General features: G+C 46.9%; 1 protein-coding gene across 1 annotated transcript in view; it reads left to right on the top strand.

Moving 5' to 3' along the window:
* The window catches only part of LOC135821739 (leucine-rich repeat-containing protein 15-like), a 120,944-nt gene that overhangs the window by 67,093 nt on the left and 25,851 nt on the right, over positions 1–28,000 (top strand). Inside the window, exons 7-8 of the mRNA XM_065334737.1 lie at positions 10,606–10,677; positions 20,339–20,410. Of these exons, the coding sequence (XP_065190809.1) occupies positions 10,606–10,677; positions 20,339–20,410 (144 nt within the window). The remainder of the gene's footprint in view (positions 1–10,605; positions 10,678–20,338; positions 20,411–28,000) is intronic.

Below are 28,000 nucleotides of genomic sequence, written 5' to 3'. Positions count from 1 at the left end.
ATATTTATGACCCACCCAAGTTGGGTGGTGTGCTGCTTTGCTGCTTCGAATTGTAGTTAGACCGCTTTGTCAAATATCGTACTGGTCTCGTCATCGTCCAGTAACAATCGACATTCTTTGTTCCGTTGGGACTGTGGCTTTTGCTCGTTTTCGTTGCGCTTGCCTTCCCCTCTTTGGTCTTTTCCATAACCTTGAACCTTCCAAGTTGGAAGGCTGTCGGTTAGCGCTACGGAGATGTGTTAAAGTTAGGTGTCAGGACGTCGAATGTCTCAGTACTCTGTCAGTTTTGTGCCTAGTTATTGCACTTTCTGACTGTGTATAGTATCATGTTACAGTGATGGAGAGTTACTCTAAACTCGTATCCATATGTCCTTTTCTATTTTACAATAATAATATATTATTATTATTATTAAATTGGCTCAATATCCGAGTAAAACTATTTTATATCATAACTTATTGTTTTACTGCTATAAAGAATTCACTAATTGGGGGAAAGACACAAACGGGGACAGCCTGAAGAAAATTTGACTGTCACCACCAGGACTCGAACCAGGGACACTCGCATGTAGCCAGCGATGCTGTGACCACTGAGCTATGGCTGGTTGAATTTATTTAAAGTCGTACAACAAACAGGCATATCTACCTCCTAATATGAAGACGACTTCTGGCAGTAAAACATTTAAAAAAAGAAAAAGAAAAAAGAAAAAAAGAAAAGATAACTCTCTCACAATGAATACCTCGGAACTGAATGTGCGGGCCCCAACCTTCATTCCGGGTAGATTGCTAAATTCCGAAGCGAAAACATTCCAGCCCCTACCATTACCGGCTAACAGTCACCCATTTGTCTGCTTTAACGCTAGATCAATACGAAACAAGGTCGCGGAATTAACTGACTTCTGCTCGGCGTGGGACCCGCTGTTCGTGTCTATTACTGAGACATGGCTGCACGGAACTCAAATATTCTCTATTCCAGGATACGACTGTTATCGAAGAGACAGACCTACAGCCGAAAACAAAACAAACAGATCCGAACTTTTGGGGTATGGTGGAGTTGCTCTTCTTGTGAAGTCTGGTGTATTTCCTCCTGTTGTACATCGTTCGGACCTTCACGCTGCAAATTTCGAAGCTACCTTTGTAGAGATTGAGTTTCCGCTGAAGTGTACCGGAACACAGACATTTGGATCCGTGAAGTCCCTGCTCATTGGATCCCTTTACCGCCCACCCTCGAACACGGCTGTCGCTCTTGATACATGAGCCCCGGCCAGCGAAAACCAGCACTTGTGTACTTGATATCAATCATCAACATGTGACGTCAAAGTTTGGGACGCGCAGTGAGCTGGCTTTTGAAGATTCTTTTTCGATCCAGTGGGTGTCTTTGTTGTCAAAGGAGTTTCAAGTGTCTTCAAATGTCTCTGGTCAATTGATTTTAGCACTAGGTGAGAGCTCGTCACACGGAGGTTGAGTTTAGACACAGCGATGGCGACAGGTGTAGCGACAAGGACTTTGGTCCAGAGTTGTCAGCGTGAGACTCCTGTACGAAGCGGCGCTGAAAGTTAGTTCGCGATCGGAATTATTTCTTTGGTGGCGATCTCGCTGAGTTTGTCCAGCAGTGGCGAGTCTCATATGCATAGCAACGAAGAGCGCTCATAAAATCGACACTGGATACGTGTGGTGACGATAGTCAGCGCGGGAGTAATAGCGACTGCGAGGAGAAGCTGAATGTCGACCCGATGAGCGATCCGTATTTCTACATCGACAACAATGATGTTGCAGACACTGATGGAGGGCTTCTCACGGCGCAAAACAGAGCGTAGTATTATCAGTACTCTACCTTGCCAGACGACGCCAAGCTGGCTGCTGCCCGTGCTGAGAAAGGGGATTCCTAAAAACTCAAACCGGCTGAACGCTTTGGGGCAACATCTTCACGTGCTACAAAACGCGAGTATTCGCTCATATCATTGAAATACAATTATGCTAGGGAGTGGATGTCAGTGGTATTGGTCAGTACATCTATCAGTATGGCAAGCTTTGTGACAACGCTCAAACTGCCAGCACAGAGGTCCCTGAACACAATTTGGAAGGCCAGCCACCAATCATCGTTTTGCACTCTGGTGTTGTAAAGAAGGTAGTGATGTATACAGATTATCTCCACACTTCTGAACTACTCATGCCTGCAGCACCAAGAGGGCAAGCCTGACTTGCATTTTATTCACTTACATGTACCTGTTCCACATCACAATTAGAAACTGTAGGATCAACTTGCATGGAGTCACTAGGCATGGATGCTGCACCACCTGTACCGAATCTTGACCTGTGTGACTTCAAACTCTATTTTCCATGCTTTCGCTTATCAGATTGTCACCAAACTTGATAACTTGAATGATTAATAGTGTAGAAAGGAAAAGGACATATGGAAACGAGTTAAGAGTAACTCTCCACCACTGTAACTAGATACTATATGTCCTTTTCCTTTCTACTTTTATTATTGGCTCAATAGTAAATACCCGAGTTTCAGATTAATAGTGTAGAAACAATTTCGAGGGAAAAAAGAATTTTTGAAAAAATTACACATGTTCAGGTTTCTGCTGGCTGGTTTCTGCTGGCTGCTGTCTGACTGTTGTCAAAGCTCCAACATCTGGAGTAGTGTTGATGGGGGATTTCAACGCTAGGTGTTCAGACTGGGAGGGGGACATTACCGACACAGCAGGTCACCAATTGCGATGTTTGCTTAAAGATGTTTTCTTTGGAGCAATTGGTAAACTTCCCCACTCACGAGTCTGCCTCGGGCGCTGGAGCGGCTCTGGATCTTGTAATAACGGATATTCCCCACGCCATTGACGACCTCCATGCTGAAGCACCTATGGGCCAATCTGACCACTGTGTTGGTGTTGGTAAAATTAAAATGTCACAGTCCATGCCATCTCATGTCTCTGAGCACAAACAGCTTCCACATCGAAGTAACCTTGCTTCATTGAACATCTCATCCGTGCCGAATGAAACGGCAGTTGTGCTCAATGAGCGTCAATTTCATATTGACTGGGAGGCTGTGCTCCAACTACATCGGGGTGATCCATCCCTATCTGCAGATATGCTGTACAACACTTTGGAGGAGATACTGCAGTCCTATCTAGAGCGACGCAAATCAACAATCCGATGCACACCCTCGAAATCTGCCCGACCACCTTGCCTAACACCAGCATTAAGAGAACAAATCAAACGGAAGCGTGACTCGTACAGTGTGTACAGGAAGTATCAAACCCCTAAAAATCAAGCTGTGTCTAAGGCGGAACGGCAGCTTCAGAGGGGCAGCTTCTCTCCATTGGTGTTCTCCTCTGTCAGGGGGGGGGGGGGGGCTGGCGGTGAGGCCCGGAATGTGTTGAAACGTCTCGCCATTCGCCTGGCAGCGGCAACCGGAGACCCGTACAGCGTCCACATGGGACGGATCCGCTGTGAGCTTGGCTTCACTCTAGTCCGAGACTGTTTCTTTTCTTTTTTTTCTTGTTTATTCTCACGATGGCACCATCGCCAATAAGAGATAAATTGATGAGAAGGTGAGATTGTGGGTTAAACAGTTGGAAAGTGATTTACATCACTTTGAACTTTACAAGTATGGGAGAGGGTGAGCGCTGCAGGAGCAGATTGAGTTAATCAGCAGTGAGCAGATTTCTTGTTTGAAAGCAGGTCGGGAGGAGACGTCACGAATGCTAGCAGGGAGGGCATTGTAGTATTCTAGGGACTTGTACAGTGGGGAGTCTTTACAGCGATCGGTTCTGGAGGGTGGGAGGTGCCAAGTGCGTGCGTGTCGAAGACTGTACTGGGCGGTAACTTGAGCGGGGGTGTTGAGCAAGCGTATGTGTTGTGGGGCATATTGGTATTTTATGGAGTGAGCAAGAAGGGTGAGCTTCACTTTGCGGCGAGAGAACATTGTCGGCCTTTTGAGCCGATGGAGCAGTGTTGAATGATCCAGAGGAGTGTAAAGGGGGAGACGGAGGCAGATTCTGGCCGCCTTGCGCTGGATTCGCTCAAGACGGTCAAGGGCTGCGATTGAGAGCGGGGTGACAGCAATGCATGCATATTCAATTATAGGCAGGATATACGTTTTGTAAATGAGAGAAAGTGATTTAGTGTGTGGAGTTGATTTGAGCCTAAAGAGAATATTAAAAGATTTTACGGCTTTCTTCAGCACAAAGTCAAGGTGGGCTGACCATCTTAGGTCGTGCTGAAAGATGATGCCGAGGTGACGATGTTGTGTTACTGTTTCTAATAGGGTTTGGCCAAGTTTTATTTCGGGTAGTCGTGGTGGGGGTCGGTTAGCATGGTAGAAAGGGAGGATGACGGTTTTCGTTTTATTGACTAGCAGGTGCCAGCGCTCTAGCCATTCTGCTGCGGCATCGACGCTTCTTTGTAGCGCAGCTTCACACTCAATGTAGCTGCCTGCAATGGCAATTAGAGGGGAGTCGTCCGCGAACTGGCTACACGAGGTTGTAGCATTTTCACAGGCAGTGGGCAGGTCAATGGTGTATGCCAGGAACAGAAGTGGTCCCAGGAGCGAGCCCTGGGGCACTCCTGCTGGTATTGGTATGAAGGCGGATGTTGTGCCTTCAACCTGCACCCGCTGTCTGCGTCCTGTCAAGTAGGCTTCGAGCCAATTGTGAGCCTTGCCGTCGACACCATAGTGGCTCAGCTTTTTCAGCAAGCCTTGATGTCATACAAGATCAAAGGCTTTACTGAGATCGAAGAAACACGTTACAACATGCTTCCCTGCATCCCTTGCTGTGGACATCTGGTGGACGATCCGTGCGAGTTGCAGTTCGGTCCCGTCTTGTTTCCTGAAGCCGGATTGGTTGGAGGGTAAGTGCGGTGCTATGTGATTGTACAGACGAGAGTGGACTATTTTTCTCTTGTGTTTTTGATATTATACTGAGCAGGGAGATGGGTCGGTAGTTGGTAGGATGGTAGGGGTTGCCCGACTTGGGGATGGGTGTAATAGTTGCGTCTTTCCAATCCTGTGGTATTTCTCCGGTTCTGAAGGACAGATTGTAGAGACTAGTGAGAGATGGGGAGATTTCCTTTGCAGTTTCTTTCAGGAGCCGAGTTGGGATGTTGTCAAAGCCTGGGCTCTTGCCAGTGTCTAGACTGCATAGAAGCTTCTCGATCTCTTCCACTGTTGCTGCGATTGTATTTAGAGTATGACTGATGTCAGGGGTAGTGTTGATGTCTGGTGTAGTACAGGTGGTCTTGTCGATGGACTGTTGGCTTTGGGAGATAAAGAACTTGTTGAGAGCTGTTGCCTTCTCCATAGCCGACTCCGTCATGATGTTGCGTGGTAGTCGGAGGAAGGTGAATTTCAGCCATCACCCCAGCGATGTCCTGCAGCATGAGTCGCTCATGCCAGTTCGACTCGGTTCAATTTGTCTTTTGTGTCTGTGCATGATGATGTCACAGGTTTGTGGCAGCACAACAATCAACGTGAACTACTTGCAACGGAGCAGCACGGTTGTGCAGCAGCTGGTCTTGGTTGCAAGGAGCACCTGATGGTGGATAAGATGATTCTGGAGAACTGGAGAACGACAATGCACATATGCGACCAGGGAAGATGCAGGGTCACTACCGGCAACATTTCTATAAGAAGAGGCATATTTCAAGGTGACACATTATCCCCGTTACTGTTTTGCCTGGCGCTAAACCCAATCAGTTTCGAGCTCAACCGATTGCCTTTGGGATACAGAGTCAGCCGCAGAGACGCCAAGTTGACTATTAATCACTCTTGGTACATGAACGACATTAAACTCTATGGGAAAACTACAAAGGATGTGACTACCCTCGTGTCTACCGTGTGTGGCGTTGGTGATGACATCGGCATGAATATCAACCCGGCCAAGTGTGCCGTGCTGCAAGTCAGGAAAGGAAAACCAGATGAAGGATGCTCTATCCAGGTTGGCGATGAGACCATTGCAGAGCCACTACGACTCAATGAAACATACAAGTACCTTGGAGTAGTGCAAGCAGCCATGATATCATACCCGCAGCTCCAGACAGAACTCACTGCAGAATACAAAAAGAGATTGTATTTGCTTCTTAACAGTGGATTGAATGCGTGAAACATGATCAAGGCCATCAATACATATGCTCTGCCGGTTATGACATAATTGTTATGGAATCGTAAATTGGACTGAGGCTGAAATAAAGACCACAGATTGAGCGACAAGATCAGCCTTGACTGTGTCTGGATTTCACCACCCCAAAGCCGCAGAGCGAAAATCCTTAACACTTTCCACTATGCCGCTGCATGGGAGATATTGGAGCCGCTTGGAGGAAAATCGCCTCGATAAGGAGCTTACCTTGGTGTGGCTGAAATCAAGAACACTGAAACCTTCAACTAAGGGCATGATTATGGCAGCACAAGACCAATCCCTCAAAACGAAAAATTACCAATACGCCATACGTCAGGCGAAATAGCACGTCATAGTACATTTGAGATCAGCGGGTAGAAGATGACGACGTCCACTAATTTAGTATCTGTGCACACGAATCTGCTGTGTTTGTGACTCTGTGTGTCAACTATGATATCATCGTCTGTGGTTCCATGCCTAGCATGTACGTCTGAACCACCCTGCAAAGTTTGAATGACGTAGGTTGAGCGATCGCTCCGCGAAACATACTTTTTGAAATTCTCTTCATAGTATATCTTCCACCATTGAAATTTCGAATTTCTTCAGAAAAAGTGCTGAGAGGGGTGGCTTGCAACCTCGATATGGCTTGTTCCAGGCATGCTTTGGAGCCATCTTCTGTTGAAGTAGTGGCGGGGATCTGCCCTGCAACTGCTACAAGAAAAAATGATTCGATCTGAGAAAGGGTGAGACCGCGAATCTTGTTTGAATATTGAGTATTTCAAGCTTTTTCACGACGAAGATGGAGTTCTTTTTGGAGATGGACGTCGCGGCAAAGGACACGGTGTCCGACTTCTGGCATTTGGTGAAGCCAGGGATCATTTGTCCAGTCAGGTCGGCAGCCTAACCGTCGGTAAGCTTGTGTTTGGATCCCGTTCTGCTCGATGTGGTAGATCACAAACAATAATTTGATATCGCACAAATTGATCTCAGCATCTCAGTGTACGGTATTTTATATTCAGAAAATCCAAAAGTGTCTCTGTGTGGCCGTCCTATGCCACGAGAAACTCCAATCAGGCTCCTATGTCCTCTGCCTTCATGATTGAATGTCCACTTCGTTTGAACAACGAACACAACAATCGAGGACGGCTTTGCAATGAAAAATCCAGCTATACTGGAGCTGAAAAAAAAGAAGAAAAAAACGTGCTCAGGATGAGACTCGAGTACACGCATACTCTCCCAGCAGGTGAAACGCAATTTTTTTGTGAAAAATGCATGTCGCCGACTGACCAGGAATTTCGCCTGACGATGAAGTCAATTGCTCAAACTGATGCCAATTGCCGGCTTTGCAAGGGCAGCTTAGAAACAATTGACCACATTGTCAGCCCTGCCCAGTTCTTGTTCGGACCAGTCACATCGAACGTCATAACCGGATAGTAAAGTATGTGCACTTCGAAATGTGTAGAGCACGAGATCTACCTACTGGTGATTCACGATTCGACCACCAGCTCAAGGCATTGGTCAAAAGTGATCGGTATCGGCTCTATGGGAGTATTCGGTCCCAACTGACCTGCAACTATCAGCAAACAGGCCCGATCTGCTCCTTGTTGATGACAAGGAGCGCATCGCATACATTAAAGACATCAGTGTTCCTGGTGAGAACAACATCAATAAGAAAATGGCTGAAAAGCGCTCAAAATGTTATGGCTTTAAGCGGGAGATTTCCATAATTTGGTCCCTCACCCAGGTTGACTTGGTCCCTGTTGTTCTCGGTGCCCTGGGAGGCTTGGTGGGGGAGACTCCTCAATGCCTCCGGACTGTGCAGGGAGGAGACCTGGCTATTGTGCAACAGGAGGCTATCCAAGTTTCGGTTAAAATACTAAGAACTGTCCTTAACATGTAGATGCACATCTGCTGCGTTTTCATGTTCAATAGCCAAGAGACTTGAAAAATGACTGATAAAGATATTTCCTTTGTAATCCTCATAACAACATCAATGTCCTTATCATTTGTTCAATACCTGTCTTTGTACAATACCTGTCGTTGCAAATTCTTTATTATTGTTTTGATGTTGGAGTTTGGATTGAGTTTCTTTCCTTTCTTCCTCTTCCTTCCCCTATTTCTTGTCCCTTTGGTTTTGGCTTTTTTATTTTTTTCACTTTCTTTTTGCTGTCCCACCCATGGAAATATTTCCCGGTGGGTCTGGCTTATTGCCTTCGAAAGAAGTGAATAAAGGAGACATAATAAAGATAAAGATATTTCCTTTGTACTCCCTATAACAACATCAACGTCCTTATCATTTTGTACAATACCTGTCTTTGTACAATACCTGTCGTTGCAAATTCTTTATTATTGTTTTGATGTTGGAGTTTGGATTGAGTTTCTTTCCTTTCTTCCTCTTCCTTCCCCTATTTCTTGTCCCTTTGGTTTTGGCTTTTTTATTTTGTTCACTTTCTTTTTGCTATCCCACCCATGGAAATATTTCCCGGTGGGTCTGGCTTATCGCCTTCGAAAGAAGTGAATAAAGGAGACATGATAATACAGGTCCTCCCTCGTTAATACATAATCTCTGGGACCTGACAAATGTTATGTATTAACGGGGTTAATACACTTTTTTCACCTTTTCTGAGCGTTTCTGGTTGCTGTGACTAAGGAGCGAGATATTTTTGATTCCCTCGTTATAATATAAAAATTGTGTTATAACGGAATTCACGGAAATCATGTTGAAAAGAGTTTCAATGGTGAAATAGATCTACTTCAGAAGTATGTGCGTGTGCTGGATAAGAGGTTAGTAGTGTACACATGGTACAGGACAGCTGTTGTACATGACATGTACATTGTATTTCACTCGAGAACAACAATAGAGCTTCGTCGGTTTGTGTTGTGCGTTCTGATTTTTGGGTCCACAAGAAGAAACTGGAACATGACGTGCCTCCTCTGAGAGGCCAGCAGACCAACAAATTATGTACTATCGAGGTATGTGTCATGCGGGAACAGAGGAATTGTTATGTACTAACGGGGTTTATGTACTAACGGATTATGTACTAACCGACAAAATTTGTATGGACGCGACCACATTTCATCCGGTACTTGAGGATTCTTATGTACTAGCGGGGTTTATGTGTTAACCGGACTCGTATTAACGGGGGACGACCTGTAATAATAATAATAAGATCAAGAATGTTTACACTGAGCATGCAACAAGCTGGAGACTGAGCATACAGCTAGCCTCGGCATGTATCAGAACTTCAGGATTACTAGTACTCAAGACAGGGGAGTGGTTGCTGTTCACGCTACAGTAAGACAGTACGCGCGCAACACACCCTTGAACTGGAGGGGGGGGCATGATATTTCTCGCACTAGGTAGAAGACTGTTCCAAACACGTGCAGCAGAAAGAGACACGGGATGAGTTCTGGCTGGAATGCAGGCAACGGTAGACCAGCGAGCACATTGTCTCACGCAAGAGCTGGTGTACAGGAAGCAGGTTGTGTTCCGCATACACAGGAGTCATACGGGTACGGGAGCTCAGGTTGTTCACGGCTCGCAGGGCTAGGTTGCATAGGCGTTGAAGTCTCTCCTCGTTAGCCTTGGAGAGAGAGCTAAAGAAAGCTGAGCATTCATAGCGGATCCTGGACTCTTCCATGGACGTGTAGGCCATTCGCTTCGACTGCAGAGAGAGAGAGACACACTTCCGATTTCTCCACTGCGCTCCTATAACTTGTCGAGACGTTTTACAGATATGCATAACGTGGCTATTGCAAGTCAGGCGATCGTCTACAATCAAGCCTAGGTCCTTGGTCTGCGACACAACAGGGAGCACAGCGCCATCGCATATCACAGGCGGCAAGGGATCAAGGGGGCTCCGAGGAGCAATGTGCAACACACAGGTCTTGGTGGTGTTGAGGCTCAAACCGCGTCCATTGAGCCAGATGGCGAAACACGTACATGCGACACTAAGCTTAGAGGTGATGTCTGCACGGCTGGATGATGATGTATGTAAGGTGATATCATGGGCGAATTCTTGGTGGCAAATACTAGGCGGTACATGAAAGTCGATGGAACTGATGTAAACAGAAAATAGAAACGGGCCGAGAACGCCACCTTGCGGTAAACCACTTGAACAGTCCGAGTAGCATGACGATGAAGAACCAACTTTAGAGAGTTATTTCCGACCGAACAAATAGCTTGCAAACCAGGCCAGAGCAGTGCCACGTACACCCTTTCCGTGAAGATCATCTAGCAGCGTTTGGTGGTGAACCTTATCAAACGCTTTTGACATATCGACACACACAATACCAGGGTGTAGTCGTCATCCCGGCAGAGACCGTTCAACATTTTTTTCAGACTTTGAACCTCACACTTTGTGTGAATCTACACCGGCGGGTGGGACGCAGACCTCACTGGAAACCACACACTTCATGTACAAACTAACACACTATATATTCTTCCAGGAAGTGATGTACATCTTATCCAAATTCTACTTTGTTCTCCCAGATATTTGGGTGATAATAAATTTGTCCAACTACAAGCCGGGCTGTTCGACACCACACCCGGTTTACGACACTTGTAAGTCATGGTGTGTATGTTTCGGGAAAGAAATTTTTGCGTAGTTCGGTTGTTTTGAGATGTGCCAAATAGGATTTCGGGATATTGCATCAGCCTAAGCTCACGTGATAATAGATGCGGAAGACTTCAGCACAGTAACGACTGCAGACTTCTGGCCTTCCAAGGTCACAGTTCAGCCCTGGAGTTTCAGCTCTGATGCCCTTCAACATTGATCCTGAACTATCATGCTAAGAACCAACATACACAATGATTCAGCAACATCGACTTGATCCTGACGCCCCTGCATTCACTCCAAGCTTCCAATGAGTTACCTCTTCCCCTCCCGTCCACTGTAACCCCTGCGGCGCTCAACACCCTTGCCCCGCTTTTCCTTCATTCTATCCATGTTATACTCACCGACTTACAATCTGTGTCCTTAAAGGGGCACTCCAGTAATTTTTTCGGTGGTATGGTCTCTTCATGGGGGCCTTATATGACCCCCAAAGAATGGGGAATCGTGAAAACTAGACCTAAAAAGTCGATATATGGCCCAGTATCAGCGAGAATCGACCTTCGGGTGAAAATCATTTTTTTCAGAATAAGGCATTTTCTGCAGCGGCAAAAAACTCTTGCTTCACGCTCTGCACATTCAAACAAAAAATTAGTTCATCGCAACAATGAATGCTTTTGATCGTCCCAGTAGCAGGAGAGTTCGCTCACGATGGCCAGCTAGCTGCCGTCCGGCTCCGCCAGAAGTCATTGCATTTCCTAGGCAGGAATCGTCGCGCCTGATAGAGAACGACGACAGTTTCCAGAAGATGTTTTTGTCGACGCGCAATTCCTATTTAGCAACGAGAATTTCAACTTGATATAGGCGCTCCGCCAAAGGAGCTCTCTGCTGGCAAAAGTACTTTCTGACATCTGAAAATCCTTGTAGGGCCCTTCTGAATTTAGTACAGCTCCGCTCAGGAGAAATACTCAACGAGGAGAAACTAGTCTAGTGAGGCGACAGCAACAGAGGTAGACGAACTGAAACGCCCTGGATCAACTCGAGTCAGGACGAAAGAGCGCTGCCGCTAGTGACATGATCTGAATTATTTTCCCAGGCTCCCACACTGGACTCCGTGGTGAACACCAAACCCCTTGGACGGGGCAAGAGCTGAACATTGATTGATGAGCTACGAACTCTCTGCGCTCAGTGCTGGAATCATGGCGCACTGACGCGCATGCAGCCAGTTCCCACAGAGCTCATATTTCACAGAGGTGCAGCAGTGATGGACTACCTCTAAATCGTGTATGACTATGAGATGAAGTGTGGGGTGTTACTGTTAGAATGTTGTGCCTGTGTGGTATTCCCTGTGGGGTGCACAGACTGGGACTCCAGGTGTAGTTGTAGCCACCCTCCCTCCTGTTCTGCACTTCTGTGGATTTTCAGCAGACTTGCGATGGCGTTCAAACAGTTTTCATTGGTATGCAGTGATTAGGATCAAGACCATCCATGCTCTATGCCAGAGGTTGCCCAAGAGTTGTTTTACAATAAAAATTGGATGGATGATATATTACAATGTCTATTTTTTATTTATTTCACTGTAACACATAGTATTCCGATGTGGAAAACACTGTGATAAATTGTTCTATTTCCTGATATGTGCCTATGCTTGTTTGAGAAGCTTCTGGGTCATCAATATGGCTTTGTTCGGTCTAATACTTTGCCATGTGATCATTCGATACCTATAGATGACAACAGCAGAAAAAAGTCATTTTGTGAAAAATCACCCTAAGGTCCATTTCCGCAGATACTGGGCCATATGATATATGAAGGGCCAAGTTTGTCTCCTCTTTTGATGGTTTTGATGACGTCACGTGTGATTAGTATTAAAATTCTCTGCATTTGAAGATCTTAGTTGTTTGAATTTTCTGGTGATGAAGAACGATGTTTGGTCAACATTCCCAAGCTTCACAACTGCGGCCATACTCTAACCCTTTCCATGCCAGCATGTTTTCATGTGTTGGCCACGCATTGTTCAGGCGCTGAGCTCAACTGTTCAAAGCTGCACGCGCACCTCAGAACGAAATTTATTGCTATTTCACTGTACCTTGATGGATTTTCACGATCCATGGCTTGTTGGAAAGATCTGGACAACAGGAAGCCATTTCAGGGATTCACAGCGCGACAGGCATACCAGGGCCACTTCCATCTCCTCTCAAAGTCCCCCTATCATGCCTCAAAATAACAAAACGACTGCCTCTCATGTTTTCTTTCGTCTTCTTGCTCATTGTGAACTGATTTTCACGATTCAAACTGCGTTGGAAAGCTGAGATTCAAGCGCGTTTTTTGCAGCTGACTGCGCACGCGCTGTGTCTAGGGGAAATCCCCTAGCCCGCACGAAGTCGCGAACAATCGATCGGCAGAAAATGAAATTTGCGCATTCTGGCCATTCAATTTATCGCCGCTCGGTCATACCTTATCGTATCGCGAAGAACTTTATATCCCTGGAAAGCTGAGCTCAAGACCTTTCCAGCGGTGTCTCAACCTTAGCAGTCCGAGATATTTTGACGGAATTACAACAGTTTGTACACTCGTCTATAGCGCGCGATACACATAACTGTACAGTGTACATTGAACAGTCCAGGCAGAACGCGTAAACGCGTCCGTGGCCAATCGGCTCATACTAAAAAAACGCGTATACGCGTCCATGGCATGGAAAGGGCTAAGGAACCTGAAGGACCCCTCAGGTTTGTTTGTTTGTTTAGGCCACACCAAGTTTTTTCATTGTTTCTCGTCACCGCGCGCGTACCTTTCTTGAGGATTGGACCAAAAAAAAAAATCTCGCGTCCCGGTAAACACGCATAAAAAGGCGTTGTAAAAGTACGCGCGGCGTCAAATCTGGAGTGCAGTGCTAGTGCACGAACCGAAGGACAACTTTTGCACCGTGTATGTACGCATACCGGTAGTTCAAGTACCACACCACCACAGCGCGCACTTGGCTGTTCTTTTATGTACCCCTTGTATAATAACTTTGGTTTGCTTTCTTTCCTATTTAAATAACATGCAACACTGGACTTCCTCACCAGAGGCCGGTGCAGGAGCCTGGTTTTCTGGCTGTATGTTGCAATTGACTGTCACGCGTGGTGTATAGTCTGATTTTAGGTCATAAATTGGGCCTTTGTAGTGTAAATAGCAGTTTTTGTTTTTCAAACCCTATTTTGTTTTTTTTCCGCCCGCCCGCGTTCCTTTTCAGATTTTCAGGTGACGAGAAACAATGAAATAACTTGGTGTGGCCTTAGCTGTATTTTACTTCACTTCAAAAGCACAGGCAAAATCTGTCTTCTCACTGGGCGTATTGCCACAGTTCTCGCAAAATGATGAAGGTGGTGATATAAGAAAAGGAGGAAGAGGAAAATACAATCATGAACAAGGCACAAAGAGAAGACGGAAACAAATCAATGAGGGAGTACTACAAGTAACGAATTGGAATTTGATGAATTTTTTCTTGAAAATAATGCAACGAAAGCAAATGTTCCAGGGTTGAGGGAATGTTGACAGTTATGCGTCTTTGAGATCTTAGGAGAGGGTAAGAGAGTTTAAGATATCGTTTGTAGTTGCTTTCTTCACACTTAGGTGCAGGTAGGTCGATTTTGACCTATGCTGACAGTGCATACTAAAATCGAACACAGAGCCAGTCTCGTACATCGCAGGTGCCTGATTTTTTGTACAGAGACCCTTCAGTAGCTGGCCTGTAGATAGCAATAGGGAAAGTAGGGGTTGCATTTGAAAAAGTCGAGTCGTGATCAACGACGATCGCGCAGATCAGCGGAAGTCAATCGAGCGTGGCAGCCTACGCACACGTCTCGCAACATGAACAAAACGTTGCTGTTTCGCTTCGTTTTTGACTGGTACAGTTCATGCCTACAACAGCTGACCTCCGTCATGGATGCTGCAGGAGCGCTTGAGTTGTTTGAAGAGCTGGAGGCCGATGATGCCCCTGTAGAAGAAGAATCAGAAGACGAGGATGGTGAAAAATCTGACGCTCTTTTCTCTGACGGAAACCTGCCGTCATCAGATGAGGAAGACCGACTCAACGATGATTTGGTTTTCGGTGAATTTCTTGAGAACGGCAGCTCTTCAGATGAGGACAAAATTTCCCACGATGAGCTTCAAGAAGCTGTAGGGCAAGGGCAAGCGCAGCCAGTTCGTGGACGTGCTCCACTCGTGCTGCACGGAGGAATTGCTCGCGGCGCTGGTCGAGCTCAGCCAGCTGATGGAACAGCTGATCGTGGCGTGCATGGCGCGTGTGGGGGAGGCAGTGGCGGAGGCCGTGGACGAGGTAGTGGATTCGGCGTGCTGAGTGGTGTTGGCGACCAATATGTGCTTGGACCAGCGCAGTACCTTGACCCTATTGTAAATTTTTCTGACTTGAAAATTCAAAAAAAAAAATTCTGTCTTGCCATTCAGAATACATACTTTTGTCGCTACATCATCGAAACGGTTGCGGAGATATAGGCTTTCCAAAAAATTGAGCCAAAACTACGAAATATCTAAAATTCAGTCAGGCACAAAAGGGTTAAATGCAGAAGGAATTGTGATGGAGCGGACATCAGGCGGCAGGCAGTTCCAGTACACACTACCAATGAACTGAACAGTGGATCGACCGGAAGGACCCGGCAAAAACGGGACACAAAGCAGACGTGAAGCCTGACCACGCGTGGCACGACCATTGACTAAATCAAAGAAAGTGCTGAAAAGACTACTGATCATTTCAGCACCAAGACATCTGTGAACAAAAAATAAAAATGTTTGCTGATATATCTGAGTAAGAGTAAGAAGATCAAGTCGACAGAGAAGAGGGGATGATGGGGTGGTAGAAGGCACCTGGAAAACGGCGCGAATTCCGGATTTGAAAATCTTGACCAAGCGATCCAAAAACTGCACTGTGAGGCAAGGATAGAAAGCTGTAGACGCATAGCAGGGATGGCTGCTGATCATGCTAATGAACCACGACCGTCTGGCACGACCATGGCGCCAGAGCTGACCAATGACCACCCTAAGGTACTTGGCAGTAGGGATAACCTTGCGTGCGTCCTGACCACAGAATACATCAGGAATGGCAGCTTTCTGTCCACGGGGCTGGATGACCATGACTTGCGTCTTCTTCGCATTGAGCAACAGCCTAATTTCAGCAAGCCAACGTGATACAGAAGTGGCAGCTGCACTAAGCTGTCGGCACACAGTGTTGAGATCGCTGTCGGAGAACTCTAATAATTATGATGTCATCCGCAAACTCTTGGTGGATGACTTGTTCAGGCAGGATGGCATCTAAGTGGCGTGTGTATAGAACAAACAGTAAGGGACCAAGTACACTGCCCTGTGGCACACCACGGGAACAATGCACTGACGAGGAGACTGAGTTTGCAATTCGAACTTGTGGACTTCTTTCAGTCAGATAGCTACAAAACCATTGTAGAGCACTAGATGAGATACCAAGGGAGTGCAACTCAGAGACGAGTCGTTCATGCTGCACCCGATCAAAGGCTTTACTCATATCTACCATGACGATGCCCGTGAAGCGGCGATGTGAGCGTGCAAGCACCCACCTTTTGCGGCAAGCACAAGTGCATCCTCTGTCGAGTGACACTTCCGATACACAAGCTGAGTCTTTGGATAAAGTTCATGCGCTGTGAGATATTTCACGAGCTGCTTTTTCACAAAGTGTTCGAGAATATGAGATATAATCGGTAATAAGGATACTGGGCGGTAGTTAACTGGCACTGTGGGGTCTCCTGACTTATACAAAGGACTAATAAACGATCGCTTGAAAATCAGCTTTCACAACACTCACCGGCACCAGTTCAAATTGCAGAAAGCTAGACGCTGGCATCGGTCCACTTGGTGGTGTTAGCGGGGATGGTCGGTCTGGGTCGCGCACAACATCCCCAAAGGTTTTGGTCAGGTCCTCGATACCGGCTTGAGGTTCTTGATGCTGCTTAGCACGGCCTGTGACGATGTTCATAACTGACCACAACTTTCTCTGATCACGAGTTGCACACTGATTCATGAAGTAGGCATTTCGTAGACGGCGATCTAGTTTCCTTGCAGTAGAGAGGGCCTGACGGTGGAGCTCACGCAGATCCGCATTGCCTTTGTCGCTCATCAACCGGCGATGGAACTGGTTTCGCTCACGAACCGCGGCAACTAGCTCCGGTGTAAGCCAGGGGCAAGGACGTTTCTCCTGTTGGCGCCGATGAATCAATGGTGCATGCACATCCAGGGTAGATTATGATAGAGGTGGTAAGACTCTGCACAGCATTTTCAAGATTTCCGGTAAAGGTACAAGTCGCTAGATGATGGTTCAAGTCCTCATTGAATGTGTTCCAATTTATCCGATGGAGTCGCCTACGTTGGCGTTTGGCGGCTGGGTGTCCAGAATATGCCTTTCCCATGCCAAAGCCAGGCATATGGGCCAGGATGGCAAAATGATCGCTCATATCAACATAGACAGTGCGCAATACACCCTCTATTGGAACGTTAGATAAGAATAGGTCGATAACAGATGCCGAAGAGGACGGGACTCTTGTCGGCTGAGACACATGGTTAAACAAGTTGCAGTGTGTGAGTGTGGAGTGCAAGTGATTTGCATGGCTGGCAAGATGGATCGGCATAGTCCACATTGAAGTCTCCGATGAGAACTGTGCGCGACTGTGTTCCCTGCATTGCCTTTTCGATGTTGGCTTGGAATGCATCCCAGTAAGCCACTGACTTATCTGGTGGACGGTATGCACATCCCACCAGGGTACGGTGCTTTTGCTCCATGACCTCAATCCACAAACTTTCCAAATCTGTTTCCAGATCAGCACGTCGTTTGACACGAGTCGTTTCATGACAGTATATGCAAACGCCACCGCCGTGCTGTAGGGCACGATCTTTCCTGAATCGCTTGTAGTGATTTCAAATGTCCATCTGCACGTGTTCCTGGGTCATCAAGGCCAAAGTCCGATGTCTGCGTACGGGGTTCATGAACCGAGTCAACGTCCTCGCACGTGGAGGTGGCTGCTGAAGCTTGTCTTGAGATGTTGGCACATTCGTAGATCGTACGGACTTTGCAGACTCAGCTTTAACTTGTTCACCAGCTTTGAAACTGCTGCATGCGCGGCGTGGCGTGGCTTTCCCTTGCTCTTTGTCTCGTCATGGCCGACTGCTTTCGCTGCTGCCATTGAATACGTTGGTGATCCAGATTCCATAATTACCTCCTTCAGGGAGGAAACTAAGCGGGTGAGGTCGTCGATTTTACTATTTAATCTTTTCTCTCGATCGGCAGCAAGACTACGTTCCATTTCCATTTCTTCGAGGATTTAAAAAAATGGCTTTCACATGTTGAGCAAGACTGACGGACAGAATCTTTCCTCACGGGGTCTGGAACACCAAACTGATCTTCGACTGTGATATCACCACATACACTTGTGTCCATCGTGCTAAGCCTGCCCCGAGGGGCAAAACTGCCAGATTTACTGAAAACAAGCGGAGCCCAAAAATGGCAAACCGCCCCCTGCAGTCGCAAAAAAGAGGTGCCCCTGGTAGAAGCGCAGCCTGGTGAGGGCCAGGAGATTGGAGCGGACGACTTCACTGGTCCGAGTACAAGGATCTCGAAATTCTCTATACGCCGTGAGGCATATGGTCAGAACAGTTTTGTTTAGACAAGCTGACGCAAAGTCGGGGTGATGTGTAACGCGTGTCAAAGGGCTGTCAATGCCAACAGCTGCAGCGCTCTCTCAACAGCGAAGGTAATCGACTGCCCTCTGCATCACCCCACATTTCTGGCAGGACCACCAATCGCTATTTCCTTGTCGACCAGTGAAGTCGTCCGCTCCAATTTCCTGGCCCTCATCAGACTGCGCTTCTACCAAGGGCACCTCAGGAGGTCCTTCAGGTTCCTTAGAGTAAGGTCTCAGTTGTGAAGCTTGGGAATGTTGACCAAACATCATTCTTCATCACAAGAAAATTCAAACAACTAAGATACTCAAATGTAGAGAATTTGAATATTAATCACACGTGACGTCATCAAAACCATCAAAAGAGGAGACAAACTTGGCCCTCCCTGGCTTCATATATCGACTTTTTGGGTCTAGTTTTCGCGATTCCCCATTCTTTGGGGGCCGTATAAGGCCCCCATGAAGAGAACACACCACCGAAATAAGTCCCGGAGTGCCCCGTTTAATGCTTGCTCCATAGTAAACAAGTAGGGCGAACTCGTTCAAATCTGCGAGGGTCACAATCCCAGGGTAATATTCATCACGGACACCTGGCTAACTCCCACACAGGATTTCCAAATGACACTATGAATGCTTCCATCGAAATCGACCTGCTTTAGAAAATCGACAGAACTGTGACCCACGGAGGAGTTCTAGTCGTAGTTCGTGAAGGTCTGTGTACTTCCATTGATCAGCTACTGGCTTTTCGGCAACTGGGCTTGGAAGGTCTCTAGCACTTCAGTTCACACTCGCTGAACATAGGCTTGTCTTACCTTCTGACCTGCCAACACCCCTACTAACAGTAGCCTGTATCTATCGTGCTCATTTCCCGTCGCCGGATGACTTCTCGACTTTTCTGGGCCGCTTTCAAATAGCCCTGCAATCAACTCAAAGGAAGACCGACGCCCTGGTGATATCAGGCGACTTCACCTGAAGGCATTCCGACCTGTGCCCAACTGACCAGACGGATGCACAGGGTCTGAGTCTTGATAACCTCTTCTCTTGCCATCATTTGACCCAATCGGTGACCTTTCCCACCCACCTCCAGTCAGCCGGACTGGGCAGTTGTCTAGACCTTATCGCGAGCACCATCCCTAACCAACTGAACCACATTCAACATCTGGCTCCTCTTGGCGCATCAGACCACGCCTAATGGCTGAGTTCTCCTCCTCAAAGTCTTTCCCGACAGCAGCCAGCAACTTGTCGTAACCCACCATCTACACAACGTAACAATTACCGGAGTTAGTAATTAGTATGACTGTATAGAAGAGTGGTGGGGCCATTTTATCGAGCGAAAATATGTTTTCCTACCCTCTTGGACCTGTCCGAACCTGAACCTTTTAAGTTGGAAGGTTGCTGGCTAGCGCCTTGGAAAAGTGTTCGAGCTAGGTGTCAGGTTGCTGAATGTCTCAGTAGTAGAGTCAGTACTCCTTGTTATTGTTTTTGCCATTTTGTCGCACACGCTCACTGCATGTGATCTGGTCACGTTGGTGGATGGTTTGTCATAACTAGTAACATGTACTTCTCCTCTTTTACCATAATTATTAAAATTGGCTCACTATCCGAGTAAAACTATTTTAAATCATAACTTTTTGTTTGACTGCTATAGAGAATTCACTAATTCGAGGGAAACACACAAACGGGGACTGCCTGAAGAAAAATTGCCTGTCAACACCAGGACTCGAGCCAGGGACAGTCGCATGTAGCCAGCGATGCTGTAACCACTGAGCTATGTTGTGGCCTCAATCCCAGCAGAGACAGTACAACATTTTCTTCAGACTTCGTACCTCACACTTTGTGTGAATCTTCACCGGTGGGTGGGACGCAGACCTCACTGTAACCCACACACTTCATCTACAAATTAACACGCTATAAAGAGTATTAAGAAATTCTTCCAGGAAGTACATCTTATCCAAATTCTACTTTGTTCTCCCAGATTTTTGGAAAAAAATCATTTTGTTCACCTACCTGACAGATGGTTTAAAGCCTTACCCCAATTATTTATCCTGTAAGTCATGGTGTGTATGTATGTCATGATGTGTATGTATGTCATGGTGTGTATGTCATGGTGTGTATGTATGTATGTCATGGTGTGTATGTCATGGTGTGTATGTATGTAAGTCAAGGTGTGTATGTATCGGGAAAAGTTATTTTTGCGCAGTTCTGTTCTTTTGAGATGTGGCAAATGGGATTTTGGGATTTTGCATCAGCCTACACTCACGTGATAATAGATGCAGAAGACTTCAGCACGGTAACGACCGCAGACGTCTGGCCTTCAAAGGTCATAGTTCGGCCCTGGAGGTTCAGCTCTGACACCCTTCAAAGATGATCCTGAACTGTCATGCTAAAAACCAACATACACAATGATGCAGCATTTTTTGTTGCCTAGGTAGTCCATCAGGCTGGTGTCTGTCTCTGCACAAGAGCCAGGCCGGTAGAGCGCACCCAAAACAGTCTTAGTTCCAGAGTGCATTGTGAGGGAAATCCACACGAGCTCATGATCACGGCAATCTATATCGTCGTGGTGGGTAATGGATAGTTCACTCCTAGCCCACACCGCCACACCGCCACCATGGGCATCTCGATCCTTCCTTATAGGCGGTGAGCACCCTGGGATGGTCAACTCATGGGAGGAATTGTCTGAGCAAGAGCTTCGTTTCTCTTACTATTGCATGCTGCAGGGCACCTATCTTGTTGCTCAGGCTGAATGCATTAGTCACTAGCAGTCCCAGAGGTCTGGAATCCATCATTGGGTGACGATTCCAGTCTTGGTTCGTGGTATGGGGAAATGATCAGAGGTCTGCCGGTAGCCTTGCTGCTCCGGTTTACTTTCAAAGTACCACCCCAGGGCAGCAGTATTGTCCCCCCCCACCACCCCCCCCCCCCCTCCCCGATCCCATTTCCTCCCCACCCACCAAGCCCCTCCGTTTCTCTTATTCACTCATTTCTAGTGTGTGTGTGTTTCCTCCATCGTTGTGAACAGTAAGTTCATCACGAGGAGCCGATGCCTGATCACCCCACATCAGACTCCCCGCGGACAGTGTCAGGATTGCGACCGGGTGGTGCCTGCCCTGGCACACCACTCCTGCGGAGCGTGACTGCCTCGAAGGCAGAGCCATGTACGCCGTCGTTCGCTCTTTGCGCGTGCATTGTTCTCCATGTACTGTGTATTTATGGAGCCATGACTCGGGTTGATTTCATGAGTTTCGAATTGCCACTCTAGACTTTGGTCAGCCAAGACCTATCGCCCAAGGCAGTCCGTGCAGTACCTATCGCCCAAGGCAGTCCGTGCAGTAAGATGCCAACCTCTCCCCTAGTGGCACCATGGTGTTAGCTTGTCATCCTGAGATCATTGGTGCACCCGTTGGCTTCCCTAATGGTCAGCTCATCCGCGGGCACCTATTCAAACCCTGCTGCTAACCAGGGCCTGAAGCGGACAAATGAGTTTCTTCAGGTTAACCAGCCCCCCTCCCACCTGGCAAAGTTCAATCACATTACTCCCATGAATGGGTCCCCCAGCAGGGGCCCTTTCTTAGACTGTCCCAGTAGGCCTCACAATTCCTGGTACTTGCATGTACTCCAGGGGATCACCCCTGGAAAGCATAGCACGACCATTTGTCTCCAAACACCACTCCTTTTCGCCAGGACCTGTAGCTCTCTCATTTGCACTCACACTACACTACGTCGCGGACATCATCCGGGAATATCGACTGGGATGGCTTGGCCATGTTGGCCGGATGAACAACGACCGCATGCCGAAGCGAGTTTTGTTTGGGGAGCTCCCTGCAACACGCCCTCGCCATGGTCCACGCAAGCGGTGGCGTGATGTCCTCGTGGATGATCTCCGCTCCATCAGCCCCCCCCCCCCCCCTGTGCCTTCTGACTGCTGGTTTGATGCTGCCCAGGATCGCTCTGTCTGGAGGCAGATTGCTCATCGTCGTCCTCCCGCCCGTGCTCCTCCTGATCCTGACTCTGGCTTCCGCTGCGCATGTGGAAAGGTCTGCCGTCGTCCCGGGGACCTCAAGCGCCACGCTCCGTACTGCAAAGCTAGCGGATAGTCCCTTCGCTATCATTGCCATCGGCAATGGGCACGTTCAAGGTTCAAGGTAGTCACAGTGTGGCGTGCGTCATGAGCTGTGTCATGTGCAACCTTACTTTTGAAACCGCTAGTTGCCAGGTCCTTATCACCGTTTCACTAGAGTCAGAGTACCAGTACGCATTCTGTCCAGCTGCACGCAAGTGCAGACTCTTACATCTACTGACATGACACCTCACCTGGTCCAGTTCAAACCATCTCTTCTCGTATGCGTACCTGCACTGTGAACCCGAAGGTATTTCTCAACCGACTTTCTCTTGAGCCGAGTAATGGCGAGATTTTTTGTTCCAAACAGCAAACTCAATGTCAAGCCAAAATGTCCCAGCAAGTACCATCCACAGTAATTACTATCAATCTCACGCCACACTCGGACTCACCCTAGACACCACAGGTCCCTGAATGTCGATGAAAATCGAACAATTCAAATTCAAATTCATCGTCTCGATCAAACAGGTCCGGACAAGAAGTTATCCCTCATCATCCTCCATCAAGTCATCCACTGAAACAGTCTCTTTGTACCTCGGACTGTTAGTCTAAGCCAGATAGGATGAGAACAAGGCCAAACCTAGTCGAAGCCCATCGTTTTTTCCGGAGCGGAGAAACTTGCATCCGTCCACCAGACTGCAAAAAAAATATTATAATTAATTTTAAACTCGGATGTTGAGCCATAAATAAATGTAAAAGGGAAAAAGGACATATGGATACGAGTTAAGAGTAACTCTCCATCACTGTAACATGATACTATATACAGTCAGAAAGTGCAATAACTAGGCACAAAACTGACAGAGTACTGAGACATTCGACGTCCTGATACCTAACTTCAACACATCTCCGTAGCGCTAACCGACAGCCTTCCAACTTGGAAGGTTCAAGGTTATGGAAAGACCAAAGAGGGGAAGGCAAGCGCAACGAAAACGAGCAAAAGCTATATGGTTCGTGACGGCTCATCAGGTGTGCAATTTGATCGCCTACTGGTCTCGTCATCGTCCAGTGACAATCGACATTCTTTGTTCCGTTAGGACTGTAGCTTGTGCTCGTTTTCGTTGCGCCTGCCTTCCCCTCTTTGGTCTTTCCATAACCTTGAACCTTCCAAGTTGGAAGGCTGTAGGTTAGCGCTATGGAGATGTGTTGAAGCTAGGTGTCAGGACGTCGAATGTCTCAGTACTCTGTCAGGTTTGTGCCTAGTTGTTGCACTTTCTGACTGTATATAGTATCTAGTTACAGTGGTGGAGAGTTACTCTGTTACTACTGTTTCCATATGTCCTTTTCCTTTCTACTTTTATTATTGGCTCAATACCCGAGTAACAATATTAATATTAGATGTAAATGGAATGCACCACTTATCCATATACCTTGTATATCTAATATTATGAGTGCAATAAAGAGTATAATAGATGCAGACATGGCCAGACAACAACGAGTTAATGGAATTTTAAAGGATTTTTATGCTATTCAAAATCGATTTTCGTGTTCCGCTCATTAGTGAATATTATCGGAACTGAGGGTAATGTGTACAAAAGAACATTTTATAACAGCATAATTAAAAGTGTGAACAGAAAGGGAAGTGCTACAGCAATTTACATAATAGGTGTCAAACATAATGCTAAAATATATAAAACACAAAGCAGGAGGTAAGGGGCCATCCGTAAATATCGATAGTTTTTTCAATCCTTGAATTTTACAAAGTAACCAGGACCCACCACCCACCCCCCCCCCCCCTACTTTTTACGGAATAAAATATTGATGACACATGTGGCCTCTTGGATGATCTCCGACCTTGCCTGCGGGTCTGCGGAAAACGTCTCCATCCACTGCTTCTGTGCTTTGGTGAAAAACGCAGATATATTATTGGACGTTTCAACAGTCCACAAGGCCTCGATGACGGCGTAGTAGCCATCGTCGTCTTCACCAGGGCTGTCAATTGATCAAGCTCTTTGAAAAACTTATCTTTTTTGGCAGCTGTACCAAACAAAGTAGTCTGCCGTGCCATTTTCGTTAGGCCACGCTCCACATGAGAACTGTTCCAACCATTGGCGATGTAGCAATTCTTCGATGTGGAGTTCAAATAAGAGCTGGACTTGACCCGGATTAATCAGGTATTGTGATACTTCGAATAATTGTGCAATAATTATACTTGTGAATAATATCTAAAAAACTTCCCTCTTTCTTTTGCTTCAAGAGTTTCGATCTCCACTACATTTTTGGAGACAACAATCTACGTGTACGTGTGGTTCGACGCACGCAGACCCACGCACACGCAGTACTGAGCGCCAGGTCCGCGTGTCATCGATATTTTATTTACTTTGAATTTCGGCTGCACCCACCACCCAGGTACGAAAATTTCACGGATTGTAAAAACTATCGACATTATTTTACGGACGGCCCCTAATACAGTGCAACATAACACGACATTTACATCTGATAAGCAGCTACAAGAACAACTTTAATGCGACTACATGCTTCTTTTGTTTACAAAGAACAGGATTATGCACCCGAATACATACAGCTTCCAGAACCTTCACTGCTTAATATAACTTGCACGGCACAAAACAGAAAAGTGAGAATCATCGTACACACTAAGACAATCTGCACGTGATAACAAGTGACAAAATACAGCTGACTATTTGCTCAAGTCGCTCTCTTCCGTCTCATCCCGCTCCTTTCCTTCCATCTCCTCTACCTCATCCTCGTCCTCCGTCTCATCTTCATCATCATCGTCCCCACCACCATCATCATCATCAGTCACTTCCTCACCATCCGTCTTTCTCCACGCCGACTCTTTAAATATCTAATTTTTTTTTTTTAATTTTGGAAGTGAAGTGAACTTATGCAACGAAGAGACCACAGTTGGAGAGTTTGAGGTGAGGTACCCTGTATGGTGTGAGTGGCTGCAATGCAGTCTGCGAGTGCTTAGAAAAGTTTACCAAGAATCATGTCAGGACAAATTGGAGGCATATCCAATTTTGAAAGAAAAGGTGACAGCACCGACGCAATCCACACAGTCAAGTAAGCCAATTTGGTAACCGAACGTTTTCGTTCCCTTCTCATCATGGGTACATGGAATAATGGAAAAATGTCAAAATACAGCAATTTATAGAGCTACAGCAAAAGCATAGATCGAGAACCTCATGCTATTATTATTATTATTATTATTATTATTATTATTATTATTATTATTATTATACGCACGTCCGCGTTTACGTCAACAGTAAGTCCACGTATTCGCATGTGCCAGAAGACAGGCATAGTGGGCAGGGAGGAAAACAAAAATAAACAAGAGTAAAAAATAAATGTAAGACAGCAGGCGATAGGCATATAACTCATGTTCGATGATAGGTGCTCAATGCACGGGATCTATTCGAAAGATCAAAAAATAAAACAAGAAAAACAGACAACGACGATAGGTTTGTAACTCGTGGTCGATGGTAAGTGCTAAATGCACGGGGTCTGTACAATGCCTGTGTCCCATCCGTTAGTTACAGCGCACATCCTTGCACAGCTCGCGCCATGCAGGCCTGTCCGTGGCGATGGCCTGCAGGTGCTCCAGGTCTGCCAAGTTCCTCAGACTCCTCAGTCCTGCTGATTCTAGGTCCGCGGATAGTGTGGACACGATGGTTGTCCGTGGCCGCCCTTGCCATACCTTGTCCCCACAAGTAAAGTAACTCTGCATAGCGAGGGCGGCAGGCGTTTCTTGAGGGAGTCTGAGGATATGCTCAAACAGGCCCCATCTGGATCGCCGCATGAGGGCACTGATGGGCACTGCGTGGCATCTGCCGTACAGGGCTTTGTTTGGAATCACCTGCGGCCAGCGGATACCCAGGAGACTCCGAAGTTGTCTTCGATGGAATGTGTCCAGACGCTCCCATGCTGAAGCCGTCAGTCCCCAGGTGCCTCCATTGTACGTTAGCACAGGGATGATAAACACGTTGTTATGCCTTAGCCGTAGACTTTCGCTGATGATCGATCGACTACACCATACCGTGAATAGCGCTCTGAAGGCTGCCGTTGCTAATTGTTTCCTTCGTGCAAAATCGTCCTCGTCGCCGAGAAGTGATCCGAGTTTTTTTGTTTTCCGCCATACTTCAGCCAGGCGGTCTCCTTCACGGCGCAATGTTGTTTTTTCTGTTTTATCTTCGTTGATCTTTAGGTGCCAGTCTCCAAGGATAGCGATGATATCCGGTTCGATGCTCTCCAGCCAGGGTCTGGATTGGCTGATGAAATCAGTGCCATCGGCATAATTCACTTCTGGTGGTAGAGCCATGTCGCGCATTGGCCCGGGCGGAATCGATGCTCTGATCTCCCTCAAGGCTGATTCCAGGTAGATCACAAATACTACAGGAGAGACAGTCACCTTGGGGGTTCCGATGGTGGACTTGAAATCAGGTGAAACTTCCTTTCCAAGACGGACAGATATGGTTGTGTTTGACAGCAATATCCGTACCAGTCGGATGTCATCCTCCGTGACGATTGCTCTCATGGTAGAGGCGACGGTTTCAAATAGGAAATAGGTTGCAAACCGGAACGGACTCAATATTCACTTTCTCTCTTGGTATTTTGATTAGAAAACATATGTCACAGTGAGACTACGATGTGTTATACTCCGAGCCAAAATTTCATGGCTCTGCGATGACCAGAAGCGCCATATCAAGCAGGTGAGTTTTTGACGTGTTGCTTCGCACTGCGACTTGAGTTTTACGACTTTCGAAAAATCAACTTCTTGTCGCAGGTAAACAGCGGCTCGCCTCTCGACAATAAAGCACCGCATACCAATCAAAACTAATGGAAGCACACACAAGGCTTATTGTTACTCTGTACTGGCCGTCGTGGAGCGATAGCAATTACCTAATTTCAGACCCAGAGTGAATTTGACGGGCACTCTAAAACGTGTCCGGTTTGGAGCCACCTCTGATTTGAACTTTTTTGAAGCGAAAAATTGGGCAACTTGGAGGCAATGGGTCAACACAAAGGAGTGGCTCAGTTCGATTGACTCTGGCCCCAGAGCAAACTTCAACATGCCAGTTTCTATCCACAAACATATTTCGAGTGAAAAATCAACGTTGATGATCGTTTTGGGTCTATACAAATTTGGCTGTCAAAACGTTCCGGTATCGAGCCGTCTCCTCTACTAAGCAGCTTCTCCCTTGAAACGGTGTTGAAAGCCTTCGACATATCTATTCCGTGAATCTCTATTACGCTCTGGTACTTCTGGGCAATGGCAGCCATCCACCGGTGTGCCCAGACGGCATCCGCCGTCGACCTTCCAGGTCTGAATCCACTGTGTGTAGGGCTAAGGTACTCATTAACTGCCGGTTGCATACGTCTGAGGGTCAATAATGATACAGCCTTCCTGACGGAATCCAGCAGAGTGATTGGGCGCAAATTACTGGTTGGTCCCCTCCTCTTGTTGGGCTTCTGCAGTGGGATTAGGGTGCCTGCTCCTAGATCTATAGGGCTATGGAGTTTGAACATGCGGTTGAGGCAGAGAGCGATCCTGGCTGCTAG

The sequence above is a fragment of the Sycon ciliatum genome, chromosome 7 (genome assembly GCF_964019385.1).
Source record: "Sycon ciliatum chromosome 7, ocSycCili1.1, whole genome shotgun sequence".
NCBI classification, from domain to species: Eukaryota; Metazoa; Porifera; class Calcarea; order Leucosolenida; family Sycettidae; genus Sycon; species Sycon ciliatum.
Note: the sequence above shows the minus strand (reverse complement) of the source record. Positions and strands in the feature narration are given on the sequence as shown.